Source organism: Quercus suber, unplaced genomic scaffold (assembly GCF_002906115.3).
Source record: "Quercus suber isolate HL8 unplaced genomic scaffold, Cork oak 2.0 scaffold_613, whole genome shotgun sequence".
In the NCBI taxonomy this organism is placed as follows: Eukaryota; Viridiplantae; Streptophyta; class Magnoliopsida; order Fagales; family Fagaceae; genus Quercus; species Quercus suber.
The window spans coordinates 387667-410531 of record NW_027070056.1 but is presented as its reverse complement, the minus strand read 5'-3'; the positions used below and the strand labels follow the sequence as shown (position 1 = coordinate 410531).

Sequence of the window (22865 nt, the reverse complement as noted above, 5' to 3'; positions counted from 1 at the left end):
AATGTAGGCCCCAACTTTGCTCAATTACTGATCGACTTGAAAGTGTTTATTATCTCCCTGTTTTGTTAAGGAAAGTTCCCTCGGTTTTTTTTTTTTTTTTTCTCCTGTCTTTTTCTCTCTCTTTCTGTTTATTATTTTTTTAAAAAAAAGTAATGCTAAGATTACATAAATTGACATAATTTTTGTCACAACTCCTCACACGGTAAGTTATGACAAAAATTATGTAAATTTACACGATCTTAGCATTTTTGGTTTTTTTTTTTTTTTGGCAAATTACAACTTATCCACCTGTAATTTAAAATTTGACACTTTATCCACTTTAAATTTGACCAAAATTTAAATTATCTACTTGTGGTTTGAAATTTCATGATGGAAGTATTTTGATGGATAGTTTTTTATCTTATTTGATCTTGTATTTTTATGTTTTTTGTATTTTTGGAGGAGAAAAACATAAAAGTTGAGAAAAATTACATATTTAGCTCTGTTTTTCACATAAATAGATTATAGAAATCTAACTAAACTAATCTCAGGTGGATAAAGTGTCAAATTTCAAATCATAAGTAGGCAACTTAAATTTTGACCAAACTACAAATAGATAAATTATAATTTGCCCAATTCTTTTTTTTGTTTTTTTAACCCTTGGTAATACGTACTTTGTTCTACACAATAAGTAGTAGGATGTCAATATTTTCTAACAGTGGTATAATAGGTATGATAAATTTTATAATTTTTTTAAAATAAAAAATTATGATCAAAATAATACTATTTTCATGTGATGATATCATTAATATCATTTTTATTGATGTTAATCACAATATATCACTTGAATAATTATATTAAAAAAAATATGTTGTGAGAATTTTCTTTTCTTTTCTTTTTTCTAATTATCACAAATATATTAATATCATAAGGGCCGATGCTGGTGGACTAATTAGAGACCACGGAGAAGTAAGGATTAGTGGGTTTTTCAGTGTTTAAATAACAATAATACTTTTGATACATTTTTTTATAACACTTAAATACGTATTTAAACAATATTAAAAATTGAATAAAAATATTTAAACACTGCTACCAAACAGCCCCTCAATTTTTGATCGCAAATCCTCCAAATTTTTAAAGAAGCTTACACCCTCCTATCAAAAAAAAAAAAAAAGCTTACATCCACCGTGATTGAAACCATTATACGAATCATTTGGCAAACAGTGGAATTTTTGCTAGTGATAATTATGTGTTGTACTCTTTTCCTCATTGTATTTTGTACTTGCTTTTTTATCTAATGCTACGTGTACTATGTACTGCTTAACTTGTTTTAATAAAATTTCCTTTAAAAAAAATTTTATTACTTTTTTTATTTGTCTTGGGATAAAGTACAAGAAAAATATTTGATTTGAAACTTTAATTTTTTAATATAGAACCTCTTGACAATTCACAACTTGATATGCCAAAAATTATATAAACCACTCGTTTTAACACGTATCTCACATTAGCACCTCATAGATACGAGTCTATACATATATTAATTCTTTCCATAATGGAAATGTATTGTAAATGAGTATATGAAAAAATTATATAAAAATAAGTGATATTACAAATTTTATAAATTTTATTAAATAAATAAATTTAAAATTTTTTTTATTATATTTTAGTGTGGAAATATTGATTATATTAATTCTCACAATAATTTATTTTAAAAAGGATTATAAAAACAACAAACAAATAAAAACTGAAAAAAAAAAATATATATATATATATATATATATTACACAAACCAACGCTGATGGTCCTTATCCATTCCACATCATCCTGAATCGTCCCCTGTTATTTTATACAGTGCCTGATCTGATCCGGATCCAATAATAGTAAAACTAATGTAATAATTAATAAAGTCCACCTAGCCATAGGTAGGTGACCAATGTAAAATAAAGTTACTTTATTTTTATAAAATAAAAATAAAAAATAGAGAGAGCATGACATAATGGCATTCTACCCACTGAATTTAGATTTATAAAAATAGGAAATTTGGATGAACAATGGCTGTGCATCCAACCTTATCAAAATTACTAAATTTTATTTACCTTTTTAGAATAATTATTAATAAAATTATTTTTAAAAAATTTTAATTACTAAAATACGTAAAAGGTTATTGAAAAAGTTAATTTTTTTTCATAAAAAATTTATAAAAATATTTCTTACACCGGTACTTTAACTTTAACTTTTCTTGTCTTGTTTGAGTTTGTAGCACCGCGAATCGCCGCATTCCCACGTGTCCCGTGCTGACTCATCAACAACTAATGAGTAATGAGTACTTTACTCAAAAAAAAAAAAAAAAAAAAAAAACAACTAATGAGTACTGATTAGATTATGTTAGAAAAAAAGAAAAGAGTTTAAGATTAGGTTGTCCATATTATACATTCTCATTTTGTCGTCTTATATAGCAGTTTAGCGGGCAATTTCTTAATCTTAATTAAGCCTTTTGTGTGCGCCTTCTTATTTTGTCCCTTTGTCCATGGCATATTAAAATCTGTGTGTCCTTTGCTCCAAAAAAAAAAAAATCTATGTGCCCTTTCTCTTTCCATGTTCTTGACTTATTTATGACTCATTTGTCCATCTCTAAAACTACCCTACCCTACTGCATTGAACTACTGTCATGTAATAGGTAACTTACTTTCTTTTCTTTTCTTTTTTTCTTTTTTTGTTTTGGAATCCTAATAGTTTTCTACTCCAAATTATAGTTGAACTTGAAAAAGTCACCATACATCTTTCAATTATAGTTTTCTACTTTAATTAGTAGTGAGTCAAAATTTTAGTTCAAATTGACAAAATTAAAAGATAAGATTGAAAATAAAATTAACCTAAATATTATTAATTGATGTTATTAATAAAATAGATAAATAATTATTTATACTACTTGTAAAGACCAAATTTGAATTCCTAGCCCAAGGTATGAATGGACTTAGGCCTAAAAAGCCCAAAATAATGAATTTGTAGAGAATGGGTTAGAAAACTGAGTTTTAGCCAATCAAACAACAGGTTAGGTAGGCTTGATGATAAAAGAGTGCAAATAAGCAAGTTTGAACTGAAGAAAAAAGGTCATCGGCAATGTCCGAAGAGATTGATTCTTATAAAATATTCTTAAGTATGGTTACAAGTCTGATTTTAGATTGCTACAATATTTCTTTCTTGGATTTTCGATCCTCTTCCCTCCAGGGGTCTCTTACATTATATATCTCCCTCTTCATGATCTTGGCCCTCCATTTGTTGATCACCCAAGCCACTACTTGAGTGTTTGTTCCATCGAACACCCTCCCTGACTCTCTGTAAGTTGTGATAGCCAAGGCAGCACTGTTTAGGGGTATTCTCCACATAAATGCAACCAAAAAGTTAGTTACAGAACATTTAATGTTGTGGCAGTAGCTTTTCCTTAGATATTTATGAGCTTTCATCCCTCTTGTGCGCTCACAATACATGTCCTTGCTAGCAGAACATCCAAGAAGGTCACCTTGAATGATAGGACATGTATTTGATCTGTGCTTTGCTCATCCGAAGAGGTGAGACTCCTCAAACTAACTTTTCCAGTCTCTCCGTTTGCATCTCACTCATGGGACTCTAAATTTGACATTCTCAATACTATTTATTGGTCCTCGGACTAGTCAACCTCCTCGGACAAAGCCGAAGGCCCAATATACAATTTTGAGCCCTAGTGCCTACACTGCTAATAACAAAATTAGTTTTATCATTTTACTTACTAAAATATCTCCACACAGATTCTTAAATTCTTAAAAATACTCATATCTTTTAGTTAAATAATTTAAGATTTAAAAGTACAATCGGGTCAAAAGAATAATTTATTATTTTTAAAAAAAGTTTATAAGATTTAGACTTTCAAACTTTTATCAATTCTCACATAAAAAAATATTCAAAAAATTAAGACACTATCTTTATCTCATTTTTAAATATTATTTCACTAAATCCAAAATAAAAAATAAAAAATAGCGTAATCACGCGTGCTTTGCAATAATATATAAACTCTAATTTATTTGTTCATACGTAGTTTAATTTACTCAATTGAAAGATTGAAAGAATACACATCGGTATGAGTTTGTTTAGAATTTGAATTTAAATCATTATTATAATTTGGTTTCTCTATAATCTCAATTGATTACAAATATATATTTCATATTATTAAAATAAATAAAACAAAAAGTGTTATAAAGTTGTATTTTTATGGCTTTGTATCATTGTATGCACTTAAAAAGCTATGTAAAATTTAACCTTGTCTTTCTCTATTCTTTTAAGTAATAAGTAGTTAAAATTTGGTTCTATAGTAAAAATAAGGGCCTGATTGGTAAGAGTGGTTTTTTTTTTTAAAAAAAAAAAAAATCAAAACAGTATAAAAACAATTTTTTAAAAATTGAACTTGAAACTAGTTTTTAGATAATAATTTTTATATTTTACGTGTTTAGCTCCCACTTTTAAGAACAATTTTCAAAATACTAAAAAAAAAAAATTGTTTAGGAGATTATTTCTATTTTTGAGATTTAAAAAAAATATATTTACAAAAAGTAACGTGTAAAATTTGTAAATTACCTTTTTTTTCTTTTTTTTGTGAATAATGATAAGTGAATAGAGCTCATCAATTTTTTTTTTAATGATAAGTTTTAAATATGAAGTGTGAGAATATATATATATATATATATTTTTTTTTTTTGTGATAAAGAAAAGCCCCTTTTTTTTTAATGATAAGTTTTAAATATGAAGTGTGAGAATATATATATATATATATATTTTTTTTTTTTGTGATAAAGAAAAGCCCCTTAATTTAAGAGATAAAAGAGTTTAGACAAATATGTGGGGTCCACTGTTTTCAATTTATTTACAACTATGTCATTAAAAACATTTTCTGTATCCTGAAAACACCCTTTTAGCCGTTTTCAAAATCATGTTCTTTTTTTTTTTTTTTTGGGAAGCCGGCCCACAAATGAGGGCCGAGGAAAATAGGATAGAAGTTTTTGAAAACTATATTTAGAAAATATTAGCCAAACAATAAATTCAAATGTAGGACCCATCATTTTTATGGATTGTAAAACAAAAAATTATATTTAAATACTCTTACCAAACAGACCCTAAAGTGTTTCAAAATTGAAATTGTGAAAAAGTTAAAATAGAAGAGAAAAAAATTAAGGAAAGCTAAGGTTTTAGTTTGATTATTATGTGGGGTTACCTCATTCAAAGAACAAATTGACCTAAGAAAAGCACTCGGGAAAAAAATTCTAGTGCTTGAGAACATGTGGTAAGGAAAAAAAGTATGGGTTTTAAGTAGGACCTACAAAACTTTGTTTTGTTTGAAAAAAAAAAAAGCAATATAATGTTATAAAGATTTGCACCTAATATAGCTTTCTTTTCTAGGTGTGGAACTATATTGCCCCTAACTCCAATTATAGTTCTTTTCTAAGTTGCTCTTTCTCTTAGGTTAAAAGGGAGTTAAATTATAAGTTACTCATGCCTTGGCTAAGGCTGTCTCTCCCCTCAACCTAAGTTATTGTTGTAATATTTCTTCTTTGCCTTAGTCTATTTTTGGTGCATGGAAGATGGATTTGGCTTCCTTTTAGTTTTAGTGGATCTTGTCTTAGCTAGGAAAAAAAAAAAACTATGCACCTTTCACTTTGTGAATTCATCTACCTCCTTAATATCGGTTTCTCAATTTGTAAATTGAGTATTACTATTAATAATAACATTTGCTTAATGAGTGCCCTTAGATTACTTATTAATGAATTATTTTAATAAAATTTTAATATCACTTTTATGATAAATTTAAATAAAAAAGTTGTCAAAAATTAGTTTTTTTTTTTTTAATATCTTCCTATAAATAAATTTCTGATGAATATAGCATAATCATGAACAGCCCGTTAAAGGCTTAACATGGTATATAAGAATTGGGTATAGTCTGTTATAGGCTTAACTTGAAACAAATGGACCCTGAGTTTGATTTCTGTTGTGGTGGACTACAAAGACCTTGTGACCATACTGGACAGTGTATCCGCATCACGTGTGAAGCTAAAGTGGACTCTAGGGAAAAAATTTAGCACAAAGTTTAGTTATAAAATTGATTATAACTTAAAACTATAGCCTTAGTCAATAAAATAAATATTACTACATATTTAAAAAATTTAACCGTTGAATTATATGTTTATTATGCTCTTAATATACATGTCAAATTTTGTGTCAAGATGTTATTTATTATATGATCTATAAGTTTATATTTTATACATAATTTTAAACTACAAAAACTTTAATTTAAACAAATTATTGATAACATAACTATTGATCTTTAATTTTCTAGAAATTCTGTAAGCATGAAAAATATAAGAAGAAGATTGTAATCCAATAGTAGATTTGTCAAAATTCACCCCGATAAAAAGATACTAAATAAGGTTCTATCCTAAAGTTACAACCAATTTTGTAACTAAATTTTGTTCAAGATGAACATAAATAGTTTTTTTTTTTTTTTGGATAGGACGGTTTAGGTTTATATAACAGAATATTATACCTTATGCCTGTTATTTCTTAGTGTCTGTTTGGGAACAACTTATTTAACTGAAACTGAAAACTTTTTGTTGAAAGTACTGTAGATAAGTATAAAAGTTAGCTGAATAATATAGTATGACTCATGAATAATACCAAAAATAAGTTAAAATTGCAAATAAACTGAAATTTTTAACTTGTCCAAACAAACACTTGGTAGTTTAAAAAATAACTCAAAAGAATCTGCTTTAATTGATGTATATATTATTCTAATAAAATAATAACTTTCTACAAAAAAAAAAATAATAATAATAATAATATAATAACATAAAACTACAATGATATCTTAAGGATTGGCTCAAAGAATAAATTGACTATATTATATAGTCAGAGTCCCCCCATTTTTAGTAGTGAATTGCATTTCCTTCCTGGGATTTTCTCAAAAAAATATTAAAGAAAAAGAAGAAGAAGAAGATGAAGAATTCCTTCCTAGGATGATGCTTTCCAAGTTCATGAATATTGTCTGTTCACGACCAACGTGGCTGCACCACCCTTAAGTACCCTCAAGTACTTTGAGAGTTGAGGAGGTGGTATATCATGCATTTAATGTATGGTATATTTTTCCAAAGTTGAGAGCTGGTACTTGGCTGACTACGCTGCAAAAGTAACCTACATGGTTTCGACAAACTATTTAATCCCTTGATTGTAATTACATGTGAATCTGATGACAACATCAAATTTAACCTTGAAGAACTCAAACGGAGAGAGGACCATTTGATGGCAAACAGTTTTGATTGTCTTGAGGTAAGCTGCTGCTAAAAGCTTACGTATAATGGATTCAGTGATGAATTGGTTTGCTAGAGGTGGACGAAATATTCTGGGACTTTTTTTTTTTAATACTTTTTTATATTTTGGTTAATAAAAATATATAAAGTAACCTCAGGCCTCTTTGTTTCAGCTTAGATTAATGAACAATATGTAGTTCCAGAAATCATTATTCATCTTTATTCATGGTCAATGTCTAAATTTATAAAAGGTTGATTATAGCTAGATAAAGATAAATCCAAACTTCTTTTTATTTTTTAATAAAGTTAGTCATAACTCATCATATATAATCCAAATTAATTTATTTGAATCTATTAAAACAAACTCATAATCTAATCTAACTTAGAAATTCCATCAACAGACTATAACATTACTAATCCAATACTAACGAAAATAATACACATAACATCCCCCCCTTTTGCTGAAAGAATGAAAACTAATCTTAGAGTAGCTTCTTGATTTCTCTTTCTTTGGTTGTTTGTTTATGTTTTCCTGTGTTCATCATCATGAACAACAACTTTTATTTTTCCTTTCTCTATTCATCAATAATATTACTCTGATTATCTATCCCAAAAACAAAAAAAAAAAAAAAAAAAATTGAAAACTAATCTTACTCCAACTGCTGGTTAATCTAGTTTGTAATTTTTCTGAAAAAAATGAAAACTAATCTTACTCCAACTGCTGGTTAGTTTGTAATTTTTCTGAGTTGTACCAAAGCTTATGATTCAATCTTTTCATATTGATTGGGAAGAGTTTGAGATTAAGGAGTTTATGGTCGGTGGAGAACTATCATGTTATGCAGCCTAAAGTTTTTTTTTTTTTTTTTTTTGTGGGGTGGGTGGGTGTGGGGAGAAAAGAAAAGAAAAAGATCACCCCCAATACCTGTAGTTCTCTCTTGGACTTAAAAACGCAGAAACAACTGAACAAGTGAATCATGTGACACATGTACAACTAGCCTACTAGCCTAGCCAATAAAGTCTAGGTGTGTTCTAATGGTGTATTCATTTTTTTTTCTTTCTATTTTTTCTCTCAATACAGAGTATAGACAGAACACACTGCTTGCCATCAAATTGACTCTTTTCTCTCAANAAACTGTCTTTTGTTTTTTCTTTTTGGATAATTCAATTGTTACAATAAGTGGGGTAGGGGGGATTTGAACCTTGGTTTTCTTCATAGAGGAGACAGGCAAGGCCACTGAGCTACGATGCTCTTGGCTACTCAAAAGTCAAAACTGTCTTGAATTGATCTTTTTAACCCTCTTCCTAGCCAACACTCTGTATCTCAAATCATGCAGGACAGTTCTTTTTCTTTCTTTTTTTGGGTTCCCTGCCTAGATATTAAATTTGACTGAAATCTACTGCAATGATGGTCCAAGTTACATGTTGAAATCAAATGCACCCATAATGGGTGGTAGCTTCATTTCATACAATACAACCATTGTACAGATATTTATATTGTCGATTGCAATAGAGAAATAGCTGGACTAGATAATACATCATCAAATGTGTTCCCAATTTATATATCAAATAATGGTCACAACCAAGCAGGGCGGTGCAATGCAAGGGGATCCCTAAAATATAATCACATGTACCTGATTTGCTGGATCCCCAACTTCTTCAAGGTCTAAATTCTGTAAAATATGTTCTTCACCAGAGTTGATATTTGCAACTTCATTGACATGAAAATGTTATCTTCAGAATCTCAACAGCAGACTACACTATTCAAACCACACTTTGTGTATATTATGAAAAGACAAACAATTTAAATCATAAGAACATAATTTCTATTGAGTATTAAAATTTTTGTTCCCTTGGTTTTATATTCAGCTATAGGATGGTAAAAAGAGAACCTAACGACACTGCTACAGAATACTTTTCAAATTTTACAAGTAGTCCAAAAGTAATGGTAGATTTCTTAGCATGTTTTTTTGTATTTCATTTATATATTAATATAATCAATATTATCTAATGTGAAAGAGAAAGGACACTGCAGACAAAGGCATTCCTTTACTTGCCCTAAAGAGGATCCCTTTTTGATAGACCCGTTTTGGCCAACCAAACACAGATTATGCCAATGTCAATCACCAAATTATCAACAACGAGAAGTTCATAGCTTCATCAATAACAACTTTTAAAAAAAAAAAAAAGCTTAATCAATAAAAAATGCGGGACTGATTTTCGTTTTATTTTTTTGAGGATCAGAAAGTTCAGGGAAGAAAAGGTTGCTGCAACAGAGAAGTAACAGTAGGCTTTAGCTTGTCTAATCTGCTCTCTATAAGACTATAACCCACCGGCTTACATGAGAATGTTAAATTGTACAAACAAAAGATGATATTACACTTCCTTGCATTAGTTGAAGCAAGAAGATATCTCAATGACCAACAATTTAATTGATTTTTCTTGACACCATGGTCAAGTAACAATCACTATCCACTAGTAACAAGGAAAACCAGTGATTCCAGATTAAAATGATTTTTTGCCAACAAACGGAGTTGCTTCTAGTTGATTTTTTATCCTGTTGCACGTGCCAACCTTTGACCCTGCTATAATAAAAATTTCAATAAAATGCCAGTCATGATATCAAGACAGTTGAAACTACACAAAGATATGCACATGTTGAAGTCTTGTACTGCCGGTTTTAGGAAATCTTCATTGCCAGTATTTAAAGAACTACATAAGAAGAATACAAAGATAAATAAAATATTCCACTAAAAATGGCTAATTCTTTAGCAGAATTAAAATCTCCATATTCCATAAATAAAAGAATGAAGGGCAAAAAACCACCATAGGTTTACCTATATGCATTTTTTAAAATCCTTGTATTTCTTTTATTGTAATGCTCAACGGCTCTCCTGTTTGATAGACAATCCATATTTGCATGGTAAGGAAACTTAAGAGCATCGTCCACCTGAAACAATCAAAGGTTGTAGTCTTCGGGCAATTAACTGTGGATTATACAGTCAAGCATCACTGAATCAGTGAAAAAGGGTTTTATTGCAGGAAATTACCTGTTGGCCAACATATATATTTCATCCATCTGCATGAATTGAACCATTGGATAATTCTTATATCAGAAAATGACTGGTCCAGAAAGTTTGTTTCTCCAGAAGAAATTCATCAGAATGTACGACGATTTCAGACGCCCTAAATAATCCCAAGACAGCACCAATGTCTTCACATATCCTCCGGGGGAACTGGAGAAATGATCTTCTGAAAGTCAGGTAAATGGATCTACAAAACAGGATAAAGATATTAAAACTTACCTAAACAATCAAAATCATGTATGCTGTCTCCTATTTCAGAAAATACCTGAAGAAACATCATATCCATTAACACGTAGTACCCGAAACGCCATTGCATAGGTGGCAGTATCTAAGAATATATCCTCCTCAGTGCTCACCCTGCAGCCAATATCTGCTTGTTGGTAAATATCATCTCTCCCAATAAACAAATACTAATATGCAATCTACAGACTCAAACTAATTTCTGGCTTGAAAAATTAATTGAAGAGAATGGTATGAATTTATTAATCTTCAAAGTGACTATCTATCACACCACAATTGGTGCAATCACCTAAAAATGACATTACCTGTACGTTTCATCCAATACACTTTTGATCTCCTTCCTGAAGTGCCAATTAATTCACAACCTTTCAAGACTGTCAACCATACAAAGACAAGTATATAAACTGTAGGAAGAAAAATCAAAATTGAAAACAACCAAATAACTATCAGAGAAATCAGAAATGTAGCTAAAAAAACATAGCAAACTATAGACAAGTGTGGAGGGAGGAACCTGCATCCCCAAACTTATTGAGCGGCCAAACAACTATCAGAGAAATCAGAAATGTAACTAAGTGGGGCTGTGTGGCAAGCAGCTCTATTGTATCCCATTTGGTGCATTTGGAAGGAATGTAATGCCAGGTGCTTTGAAGGCAAAGAACTTGGCATGACCAAGCTGAAATATATATTCCTCAAGTCCTTGTATGAGTGGATAATGCTGCCTACATCATTTTCAATTGTGGGGTTCCTAGATTATTTGGCCTCCTTGAGATTTTCAAAGTTCTTTCTTTTTCAGATTTCCTTTTTTCTTTTCTTTGTATGTCCTGTTGTATACAGCTAGTGTATTGGGTCACACTTTTTTCAAATTTCAATAATATTATTTACTTATCCCAAAAAAAAAAAAAAAAAAAAAAGAAAAAAAAAAAAAGAAGAAGATTGAAAGCCACTAAAAGCAAAGTTCAAGTTTCATTGATATTAGAACAATCTGAGTTTCAGAAATAACATGAATTTTCAAAATACAACTCAATGTGTAAATGTTTGTCAATGACTCAATCATGAGATTAACACTTCTTCTTTGAATTTTTATCATTTGTTATTTATTTTGCCAAACTTCCACTTATTTTTTGGCCTATATGCATGTCTCATCAATATGAAATAAGAGACCCAAGGTAGAAAGAACACACCACTATAAGATATAACAACTTACAGTTCCATTTCACAAATACAACGCCTATAACTGATATCAGATATGTTTATTTTTTTATAAGTAAGAAAGATGTATATTCAAAAAGCTGCTTTATGCAAAAAAGGCACAAAGCAAATCAAAGGTTACAAAAAAGAGAAAAGCAAAAGAACAAAGAAGGAAATTAATTACAAAGAAGAAGAGCTGATATCAGATATGTTTACATTGCCCTCCTTGCAATTAGAGGCTTGGGAGGAGACATAGATCTAATTTCAGGCGCTGAACTGGGAAAAAGTGTGTTCAGCTTGTGCAGGAGGATATCAGACCTTGATGGAATCTCATTTAGAAGAAATTGTTGAACAATTGGTTTCTTAAACCACTCCATGACAGAATCTCCAGGGGCTCTTAGAACCACCTTACTGACCTCAAAAGGAGATTCTACTGAACTCAACATCTGTGCGACCACAATCTTCAAGGTAGGACCTGTAACCAATTTAATGCGTCTTGGGACAGCACCATAATACAACATGCGTTTTCTGAATCTATGGAGGGTGTGTGCAACTGCTATAAGAGCAGCTCCCACCGACAAGTTTCTAACATCAAGGGACCAAGCAATATGTTGATCAAAGACTATTGCCTTTGGGAAAAGCTTATTCTCATAGGCAACCTTCCAAACACATCGAGCTCGGTTTATCTGCCCCATAAGAACAAGATAGTTGAGAAGAACATTGACAAAGTACCTTGCAGCTCCCTCTTCCAACTCATAATCAATGCTCTGAAAGAATTCCCTCACAAAAGATAAAACTGGTTGTTTCCTCTGCTCTGGGCCTGTGAAGAGTCCACACATGAAAGGGTGTGCCCTATGTTTGGTAGCACTAAGAATAGACATCAAATGCTTCTCATTCTCCTCCTCCTGGCATCTCACAAGATGCGCTAGAATTGATGTGTATAGTATGAGATCAACTTTTGCTGCAGAGCTCACATATGTTTCAAGGAGAGGTTTGGCTGACTCATACAAACCATTCTTCATACATGATTCAAACAACTGTCTGATTATAAAATTATTTGTTCTAATACCTGATGAGCCCATGAAGCGTAACCATCTCAAAGCAAGATCAACAGAACCATCCTTGATATACACCATCAAAACATCACTAGCACTCACATCAACAGAATACCCCATGGCCTTCATTTCAAGTAAAATTTTGGCAGCCACATCCACAAGCTTCTTGTTAGCCAAAAGCGTCAATAGGGCAGTATAAGTACTTAAACCTGGTCTCATACCTGCATTTGTCATCGAGTTATAGAGCTTCATGGCAGAATCTACTTGTCCAGTGGCTGCATGCATTTCCAAGAGACAAGAATATGTAGATGGGGTTGGTAAAAATCCAGCCTTCTCCATATCTTTAAAGGCAGACATCGCAATATCAAGCTTCCCTGATTTTGCGTGCGACTCAACAATCAATGTGTACAACCCAAAGTTAGGCCTAAACCCTGTTTTCTTCATCTCATCCCAAAGCCTAAGAGCAGTATCTAACTTCCCGGCCTTCACATATGACTCAATCAAAGAAACATACATTGTAGCAGATGATCGGAGCCCATAACCCTGCATTTCCATGTACACCTTCATTGAGGTGTCCAATCTCCCAGCTTTGCCCATTGAATCAACAAGCGACGAGAAGACATTGAAGCCAGGCCGAAAATTCCTCTCTTTCATCTCTTGGAAGAGCTTGAAAGCAGCATCAAGACGGCCTGATTTCGCCAAACTTGGTATCATCAACTCATAAGTTGACCCATCCAACAAACACCCTGCTGCTTCCATGCTTCCATATATCTCAAATGCCTTATAAGGCAAACCCTTATTCAAAAACAATGTAATAAGAGAGTTATATGTTTGGACATCAATTTTACAACCTGAATCCTGAACCTTCTTAAAACAACAAAATGACACCTCCAATTTCTCAGCTTTAGCCAAATACTGAATAACCCGATTATATGCAGTAAATGATGAAATCCCATTATTACTAGAATCACCAACCATTTCATCAAACAACAATTGGATTCCATCAAAATCTCTATTTTGGTTTAACCCATCAAACAGCATCGCATAACACTCATCATTTGGCAAATACCACGACTGCCTCCTAGCCCATCTAAACAAACTCAAACAAGCATCACTATCTTTAACAACCTTCAAGGCTTGAGTAATGTGAGTCATAGTTGGTACAAATTGGAGTTTATCCAACTGGGTCTCCAACTCAGGTCCCCATTTCCACCTCTTCACAACCTCAACAATCTTAGCAACCGCTGAGGCATTCAAAAATGGCTTCTTTATCCCACCCACCATCACATGGTCATCAACACCAGGCTCAACTGACCTCACACCTTTCCCACTGTAAATAACACTCCCTGATTCATCTAAATACTCTATTTCCTCAGTCCACTCCCCAGACCCATCATCACCGTTCTTTCCAGAACAGTAATTTCTACTAAAACTAAGGTTGACAAAATTAGGGTCTTTTGGTATAGAAAGCTTTTGGGAAATTGAACTGAAACCCATTATAGAGCTCAAAAAACTGAAGCTTTTGCAACATGAATACAGTTCAATTGTGTACAAATTAGGGGTTATTGAATTGAAAGAGTGAAATGAAGAGGTACAGCTAGAAGTAGGGTTTCTAGTGAGTGAATAGAGAGTTCTAGGGTTCAATTTCCTACAATTAATCATTGAGTTTTCGTGGGGCAACTGAGTAATTAGGAAAGTAAAGAATAAGAAATTTTTTTTTAGGGGTTTTGGGTATTGGAAATGCTTACCCGGCTAAAACCCTTTGCATTGATGCCCGCTTGTTTGCAATTTCAGCACCGAAGAGACTGAGAGAGAGGGGAAGAAGAGTGGTAATGGGCCGGGTTTTCTTATGAGGCCCAAGACCAAATGACTGGTTTGATGGATGAGGCCCGATCAAACTTTATGGACACTAGACTCCATATCATATTTTATCAAAAGAACCACGTATTGTAATAAGTTCATAAAAATTTATAAATTTATAAATTAAAACTAGCCTTATCATATGCGCTTCGTGCATGCGATAATGCCTTTTTTTTAGTGGTCCTATTTTGTAAAATAAAAATTGTGTTTTTTATTTTATATATATAATTTTTATTTTAAAAATCTAATTTATAAGTGAATAAATTAATTTGAAAAATAATAAGAAAGTGGTCATATTTTCTAGGCAATATTTTAGTGGGAGTTAGAGTTGTATTTTTACCGGATTGTCCTCTAATTTTGTCTCTACTTAAACATAAGGGTGTAGGGGCATTTTTTAACTAAAAAATGAGTAATCCAAATAGAAAAAGCCCCTTAAATAATAATATAAAAAAATAAAAAATAAAAAGGTATTGCAAATTTTTAATAAGGATTGGTCAATTATTTTCAAGTCAACATCTACAAAAAAATATCACAAACCTCATAAAATTAAACAATACGAGAAATCGATGAAGCCATTTGGTATAACATCAGCTGCTAAGCTCAACTTGTAGTATATAGTATACTAATCGCTATTGGAAAATAGATTTAATCCGTCTTTTATTCTATTAAATTTAATATTTCTTTTAATCTTTTAAAATAAGAGTTTAGGTCTAATGATAAAAAGTAACCATTGTGTAACAAACACAATAGATTGACATTCTATTGAAACTATAAAAAAAAAAAGGGTATAACATCATTTTGAGTAGTAAATCTATAGTTTTATAACATCTTAATTTTTTTTTCTTAATGGCATAATTTGTTAGGATCACAAAAGAGTATGTGTAAAATCTAAAATCTAACAATGAAAAGTTGTTCTTAGAGGGCCAGAAATGCATTAATTTTGTTAAATAAAATCATAAATTTTATCACATTTTATAATAACTTTACGAGATTTCTCTATAGCAACTGAAGTTAGGTTCCAACTCTCTTTTGCTTAGTAGAATTGTGGTGGTCCCTTCGTTGTGAAGGTGCGCAGTATGTGTTCCTGCAGTATGTGTTCCTTGGAGTATCAAGCGTACTCGTAGGCTAGTGGTTTTTTCTCAAGGGTTTGGGAAACAGAAAAAAGAGTTGGTCAGCTTTTGCTTTATGGGAACTATGGAAGCTCTAACTCAAAACTGGAGTCGTCTCACTTTGTCCGATAGGGAGGGTCCTAGATTCAGTCTAACCAATGAAGATTGCTCCTTGGAGTTCTCCATCATTGCAAAATTTCTTACAAAGAGAGTCCTAAACATTGATGCCATTGCAAAAACCTTCAATCCTTTATGGAGGTCTCGCAATGGTTTCAAGATTCAAAACTACGATGAGCATATAATACTTTTCACTTTTGATAACAAGGCGGATGTTGATAGAATCCTATCAAGCAAACCATGGAGCTTTGATTAGCATTTGGTTGTCATGCAGCGATATGATAAAGAAGTTCCAGTCTAGGAAGTCAAATTCAACAATGCAAGTTTTTGGGTCTGATGAAGCTGAGAAATTCACCAGTGAGCCACACGATGCCTTCGCGCTCGAACGTGAACCTACACAATACAAAGAAGAAAGCCTATCAAAGAGCACCGGTGTGGTGCCGGCCAAATGCCCTCCGAAGGTTAAGTCAGAAAAAATTTTCACAACTCTTGAGTGCTAGAGAGGGTAAATAATGCGTACCTTTATTGGTGAGAGTATTGAGGCTTTTATAGTAGTCGAAAGTTTTCCCTCTTTTGCTTGGAGTCGAAGTCCTTTCCTTATAGAAATCATCTTTTTTTAGAGTCCGAAACGTGGTGGACAAATCTTCTCCTTATAGGGAAGATCTTCACCAATATATGAAAATTCTAGAATCCAGATTGCGCAAGGACTCTGTTTAGGGCTTTTCGAGAATGGGCCAAAGTATTCCGATTAAGAGGTCCAACAGGCCCATAGCCGATCAACCCATCTTTCTTCCCTCCGTCTATCTTAGGTCCGTCCACGTAAGGCCTTGCATGAATAACAGGCTCGCCTCTTTTTTGGCTGCGGATTATAGTTAGCCCGTCCATTCACTCTAGGCATCCTAGCAGGTACTTTCTCCCTTTCACGGTCCAACTCCATGGCATTCCCCCACGATACATGACTTTGGAAGCAGCCTTAAAAATAAGCAATGTAATTGGAGAAGTGACTCAACCTAAGGATTTTAAGGAAGTTGATGGTGGAAATTTTCTACGACTTAAGGTGAAATTAGACTTGTCTCTTCCTTTGTGCCGTGGATGCCTCATATCACTAGAGAATGGCAAGCAAATCTAGGTAAGCTTCAAGTATGAACATTTACCGAACCTTTGTTATTGGTGTGGTCGGTTAACTCATGACGACAAGGATTGCGAGATTTCGATTGATAGTGAGGGCACGCTAAAGCCAGAGGATAGACAATTTGACTCAGGCTTAAAAGCCCCGACTTTCGTCAAGACAAAAAAAACCAGTATAATAGTCCCAGGTTTCTACTTGACAAAGAAGCAATCTGCTGCTCATCCAACGCCCTCCTCCATGGACTTCAATGAATCCAGGCAAGACCAACCGAAAAAAGGTGAAGTAGAGAAAGTTAGTGACCGAAGCAAGTGGGGAGGAAACGGCTCAGGCAGTCTGAATGGCCACATTCAAGTGCATAACGCACATCCATATATTAATTACGAGATTAATTCTCCCACAGAATTATAGCAGAGCACAAATCACGGCAATGATGCAACATTCAATTCCCAGGTTATTTCTAATAAGCAAATTGAAGTAGTGGATTTGCATTCAAACTCAATTACAACCTCCTTTACTCCACAAGCCATTGCTGCCCCTGATGTTAGGGAATTCAATATACGTTTAAATGAATTGATGCAGAGCTGGCAAAATTTGATAGCACTGAAGAGTCTAATTTGAATTCAATCAAAACAAACTCACATGCCTTAAGTTTTGAACAAAGCCACGGCAACTTAAGTGACTCACATGACCCTAAAGAGTTAGCTAGGGTTTCAAACTCAGCAACAGACCTTCGAGTTTTGCCCACTTGGTCTTGCAAGAGACGTGAGGTTGGTCTATCTCAAAAAACTCCAGGACTTGAACCACTCTCTACCAAAAAGCGCCGATACTCATCTTCATCAGATTTCCCTTCCAAATGACAACAAACAATCCAGGTTGCTCATAATGATTGCTCTAAAGTGGTGGAGGCTGCTAAGCAGCCCCCCAAAACTAGTGAATTGCTTAAGTTGGAACTGTCGTGGATTGGGACAACCACGTGTAGTTTTAAAGCTCACCGAGTTGGCAAAAAAATATTCCTCATCCATACTTTTTCTTACAGAGACTAAAGCAAAGGATAGCCATTTAAAGAGACTCTGTTCAAAAATAAATATGGAGAACATTTTCATTGATCTAAGGGTCAATACAGGTGGTGGTTTGGCACTCTATTGGAAGGATGGACTTAACCTCAAAGTTATAGATTCAACACCAACATTCATTGATGCAGTAGTTAACTTAGGAATGGATGACGCCTGGTGGTTAACGGGTTTTTACAGAAACCCAATAACGGCCAACCAAGAACATTCTTGGGCACTGCTAAGACACTTATGCTTGAAGATGGATTTGCCTTGGCTTTGTGTGGGGGATTTCAATGAAATCACCAAAGCCGAGGAGAAGAAAGGGGGTGCTCCAAGACAGGAACGTTAGATGAGAGAATTCAGGAGTGCTTTGGATTTTTGTGGATTTCAGGACTTGGGTTTTGTTTTTATCCGGATCCTCTCCATTTCCCTTTGAAATGGAGAGGGTCCAGTTCACGGTAGGGATTTTTTTTTTTTAAATGATCAACGCTAAAAAATGTGTCACGTCATTTAAAATATTCAAACACACTTAACTGGGGTTCAACACTTAAAACTAGAGGGTTTTTTAACTCAACCAGACAAATTGTACTGGAAAAAAAAAAAAAAAAAAACAAAACAAAAAAAACAAAAAAACTTTTAGGAGGGAAAAGTGAAACAGAGGTTATCCATGCAAGTTCTTCCGGAAAACAAAGAAGAGCTTTTAGGAGGGAAAAGTGAGATAGAGGTTGCACGTTCAAAGCTTCACAGATTTTAAACCCCCCCNAGAGACGTGAGGTTGGTCTATCTCAAAAAACTCCAGGACTTGAACCACTCTCTACCAAAAAGCGCCGATACTCATCTTCATCAGATTTCCCTTCCAAATGACAACAAACAATCCAGGTTGCTCATAATGATTGCTCTAAAGTGGTGGAGGCTGCTAAGCAGCCCCCCAAAACTAGTGAATTGCTTAAGTTGGAACTGTCGTGGATTGGGACAACCACGTGTAGTTTTAAAGCTCACCGAGTTGGCAAAAAAATATTCCTCATCCATACTTTTTCTTACAGAGACTAAAGCAAAGGATAGCCATTTAAAGAGACTCTGTTCAAAAATAAATATGGAGAACATTTTCATTGATCTAAGGGTCAATACAGGTGGTGGTTTGGCACTCTATTGGAAGGATGGACTTAACCTCAAAGTTATAGATTCAACACCAACATTCATTGATGCAGTAGTTAACTTAGGAATGGATGACGCCTGGTGGTTAACGGGTTTTTACAGAAACCCAATAACGGCCAACCAAGAACATTCTTGGGCACTGCTAAGACACTTATGCTTGAAGATGGATTTGCCTTGGCTTTGTGTGGGGGATTTCAATGAAATCACCAAAGCCGAGGAGAAGAAAGGGGGTGCTCCAAGACAGGAACGTCAGATGAGAGAATTCAGGAGTGCTTTGGATTTTTGTGGATTTCAGGACTTGGGTTTTGTTTTTATCCGGATCCTCTCCATTTCCCTTTGAAATGGAGAGGGTCCAGTTCACGGTAGGGATTTTTTTTTTTTAAATGATCAACGCTAAAAAATGTGTCACGTCATTTAAAATATTCAAACACACTTAACTGGGGTTCAACACTTAAAACTAGAGGGTTTTTTAACTCAACCAGACAAATTGTACTGGAAAAAAAAAAAAAAAAAAAACAAAACAAAAAAAACAAAAAAACTTTTAGGAGGGAAAAGTGAAACAGAGGTTATCCATGCAAGTTCTTCCGGAAAACAAAGAAGAGCTTTTAGGAGGGAAAAGTGAGATAGAGGTTGCACGTTCAAAGCTTCACAGATTTTAAACCCCCCCCCCCCCCCCAAAAAAAAGCTTCACAGAAGGTTCAAAGAACAAGTTTAGCTTTAGAGCATCTCTGTTTCTATCTTGCCAAAACAGAGGTATATCCGTAAACTTGTTTATGCTTATCTTATTTGACGTTTGATCATTTTTCTGCATTTATATTGTTGTCTTGGTGAGTTTATATTGTTGTTTTGTGGTGGGATGCAAGTTAGAGTCTATCTGAATTTTTATTTTTAATTTTTTGAGATAAAGATTGAATCTTTATAATGGCTAGATGATTCTTGGAGTCCATCTCATTTTTCTGCATTTATATTGTTGTCTTAGTGAGTTTATATTGTTGTTTTGATGGCTGGATGCAAGTTAGAGTCTTCCTTTAAAATTTATATATATAAATAAGATTGAACATTGAAATTTCTGTTTAGACCCCAATGTGAATTAATGAGCAAAATTATCAAATTATATTGGTGAAGTGATCCACTCAAACAATTAATTTTTCACTATAGTTAAGCAATTAACAAATCAATAAATAATATAAAAAGCACAATTAAGCATGACATAACATTTGGTGACAAAGTGAAAAATCAAAGAAGAATATCTTTAATGGAGAAACCACTTCGGAAAGTAGATTAGAAAAGTATATTTTTACAACCTCGCTCAAGCGAGATACATGTAAAATCTCAGACCTTTAATGTTCCACTTAAGCAAGTTTACCATCTTGCTTGAGCACACCTCTTATCGCACTTAATCGATCTCGACCTTCGCTCAAGCAAACCTCTTTAGTAAGCATTTCTTTGAGTAGCTCTAAATATAAACTAAAAAACTAACTAGATTTTCAAACGGATATAATTACATAAATAAATTTGAATTTATTACTATAAAATGTTATGGAATGGATCAACACTAAAATCCTTACACACATGATCCTAATTCATAGTGTAATCAACAAGTTTAGTGGCACAATTTATAAAAAAAAAATATTTCCACAGCTGTTAATATAGTCTATTATAATTGGTTCATAAGAAAATAGTATCAATGATGAGTTTATGTGAAATTAAAATGATTACTTGTACACTTAATGTGGATTATGGACGTATATAGAGAGGTGATCAAAAGGATACTATTGTGGTGTTGATCACAAGGTTTAGATATTTAAATTAATAAATTTCTCTCTTTTGAAAAAAAAATTCTCATTATAAATAAGTTCTTTAATCATAATAAGAAGATTCCTTTATAATGATTCTTGATGGCATATTATGGATGCAAGATTTTAAAGAACATGTTTATTACTGTCATGTTTAAATTAACTGGCCTTTTTTTCACAAATCAAGATGCAACAATATCAGCTGCAATAAAAGTAGTCATGCCTAAGACATATCATGCATTGTGTAGTTGGCATATGTGGCAAAATGTTGAGAAACACTTAGGTCATTTACTCAAAAATGAGTCTCAATTTAACGTTGATTTCTTAGCATGTATCTATGAGTATGATGGTGAAGATGAGTTTCTTACAGCTTGGAATGAAATGCTAGATAAGTACGATGTTCATAAAAATAAATGGTTAATTGATCTATTTAAATTGAAGGAAAAATTGGTCCAAATATATGTTAAGAGAATTTTCACTGCAGGAATGAAGACAACCTAGCTTAGTGAAAGTTTCAATGCTGATTTGAAGGATTGCTTGCGTACTGATCTTAATATAGTAGAGTTTTTCCCTCATTTTGAAACAGTTGTCAATCAAAAGTGGGATAAGAAGTTAGAAGCAGAATACAACTTTAGACAGAAATTTTCAAGATTAAAGCTCAAAAGCTCTCTTATGCTTAACCAAGTAGCAATAGTGTACACGCCTAAGTTATTTGATTTATTTGAGACAGAAGTTGAAGAGGTAATGATACTTTCCATCTTAGAACGTAGTGTGAGTCAAACACATAGTTACGTGGTTGGAGTTTTCAATCAAAATGGAAAATATGAGGTCATTTGGAATCCATTAGATGAGACTCTATCTTGTAGTTGCAGAAAGTTTAAGTCATTTGGTATTTTATGTAGGCATGGTTTTAAAGTTCTTGATGTATTAGATATCAAGTTGATTCCAAATAGATATATCATGAAGAGGTGGAGAAGAGATGCAAAAGATGGAAGCGGAAAAAATTGCACAACACATAACATTAAGCCAGATACTCGACTGGAATATGTAGATTGGTATCAAGATTTATGTCCAAAATATATTCAATTAGTGAATGAAACTAAAGAAGGCCATAATATACTAAGCTTAGCAATTGCAGATTTGAAAAAAAAAAAAAAAACTTTGTGACCTTAGGAATTGCAAAGCTAATGTAGAAGAAGACATCATTAAGCCTTCCACAGATTTTGCAGACAAAGAAGATCAATTATGTGCTTCGATTACGATTGTACCAAAAAAGATAAAGAAAATGGATATTTATCGTAATAAAAAGTGTAGGATAAATCATGGATAGAAAATATGCCGAAGCCAAAGGAAGGCACATCAAAGAAACAAATAAAGAAAAGAAAAGTACATGAGATAATATTCTAAATTATCCTTATTTTCACCATTCTATTTTATTTTTACACATTAATATAGTATACTATTATTGTTGCTAAACTAGTACAATTTTTACAAGAAATATATGCATATGATGTCATGGCACAAAAGAAAACTAAGAATATTTCTTCTGGAAATATTACTAGTTTTATACAACTTTTAATGGTAAAGATATTTACAATTATATATTTTACTTTGATATTAATAATAGTTTAGATGCATAATTTGATAATTTTAATGCTACGCTTGTGACATGTGTAATGTGTAATTGGTTTTTTTGTAGTCGGCTTCTACAAGTTCTCCATCACATCAGGGAGGCTTATCAGCAAGTGCTGCATTAACATCACAATTAGAGAGT

General features: G+C 32.8%; 1 protein-coding gene and 1 long non-coding RNA gene across 3 annotated transcripts; both read right to left on the bottom strand.

The window, feature by feature from the left end:
- Positions 1-9585: 9585 nt before the first annotated feature.
- LOC136064036 (uncharacterized) lies at positions 9586-11007 on the bottom strand. 2 transcript variants are annotated; one of them, XR_010625684.1, is made up of 5 exons: positions 10936-11007; positions 10656-10747; positions 10355-10577; positions 10142-10254; positions 9586-9886 (listed from the first exon to the last, which is right to left on the bottom strand). It is a non-coding gene; the product is annotated as an uncharacterized LOC136064036 (long non-coding RNA). The 2 variants fall into 2 exon arrangements; XR_010625683.1 differs by having other exon boundaries at positions 9586-10254.
- Positions 11008-11800: 793 nt separating this feature from the next.
- Positions 11801-14675, bottom strand: LOC112039414 (pentatricopeptide repeat-containing protein At1g79490, mitochondrial). Its single transcript, XM_024072292.2, has one exon. It carries the CDS (start codon positions 14533-14535, stop codon positions 12031-12033), a length of 2505 nt encoding a protein of 834 aa, XP_023928060.1. The 5' UTR covers positions 14536-14675; the 3' UTR covers positions 11801-12030.
- Positions 14676-22865: the final 8190 nt, after the last annotated feature.

What these genes read in the sequence shown, in the direction of transcription:
- LOC112039414 (XM_024072292.2), bottom strand. Translation starts at nt 14,535, where the DNA reads ATGATTAATTGTAGGAAATTGAACCCTAGAACTCTCTATTCACTCACT.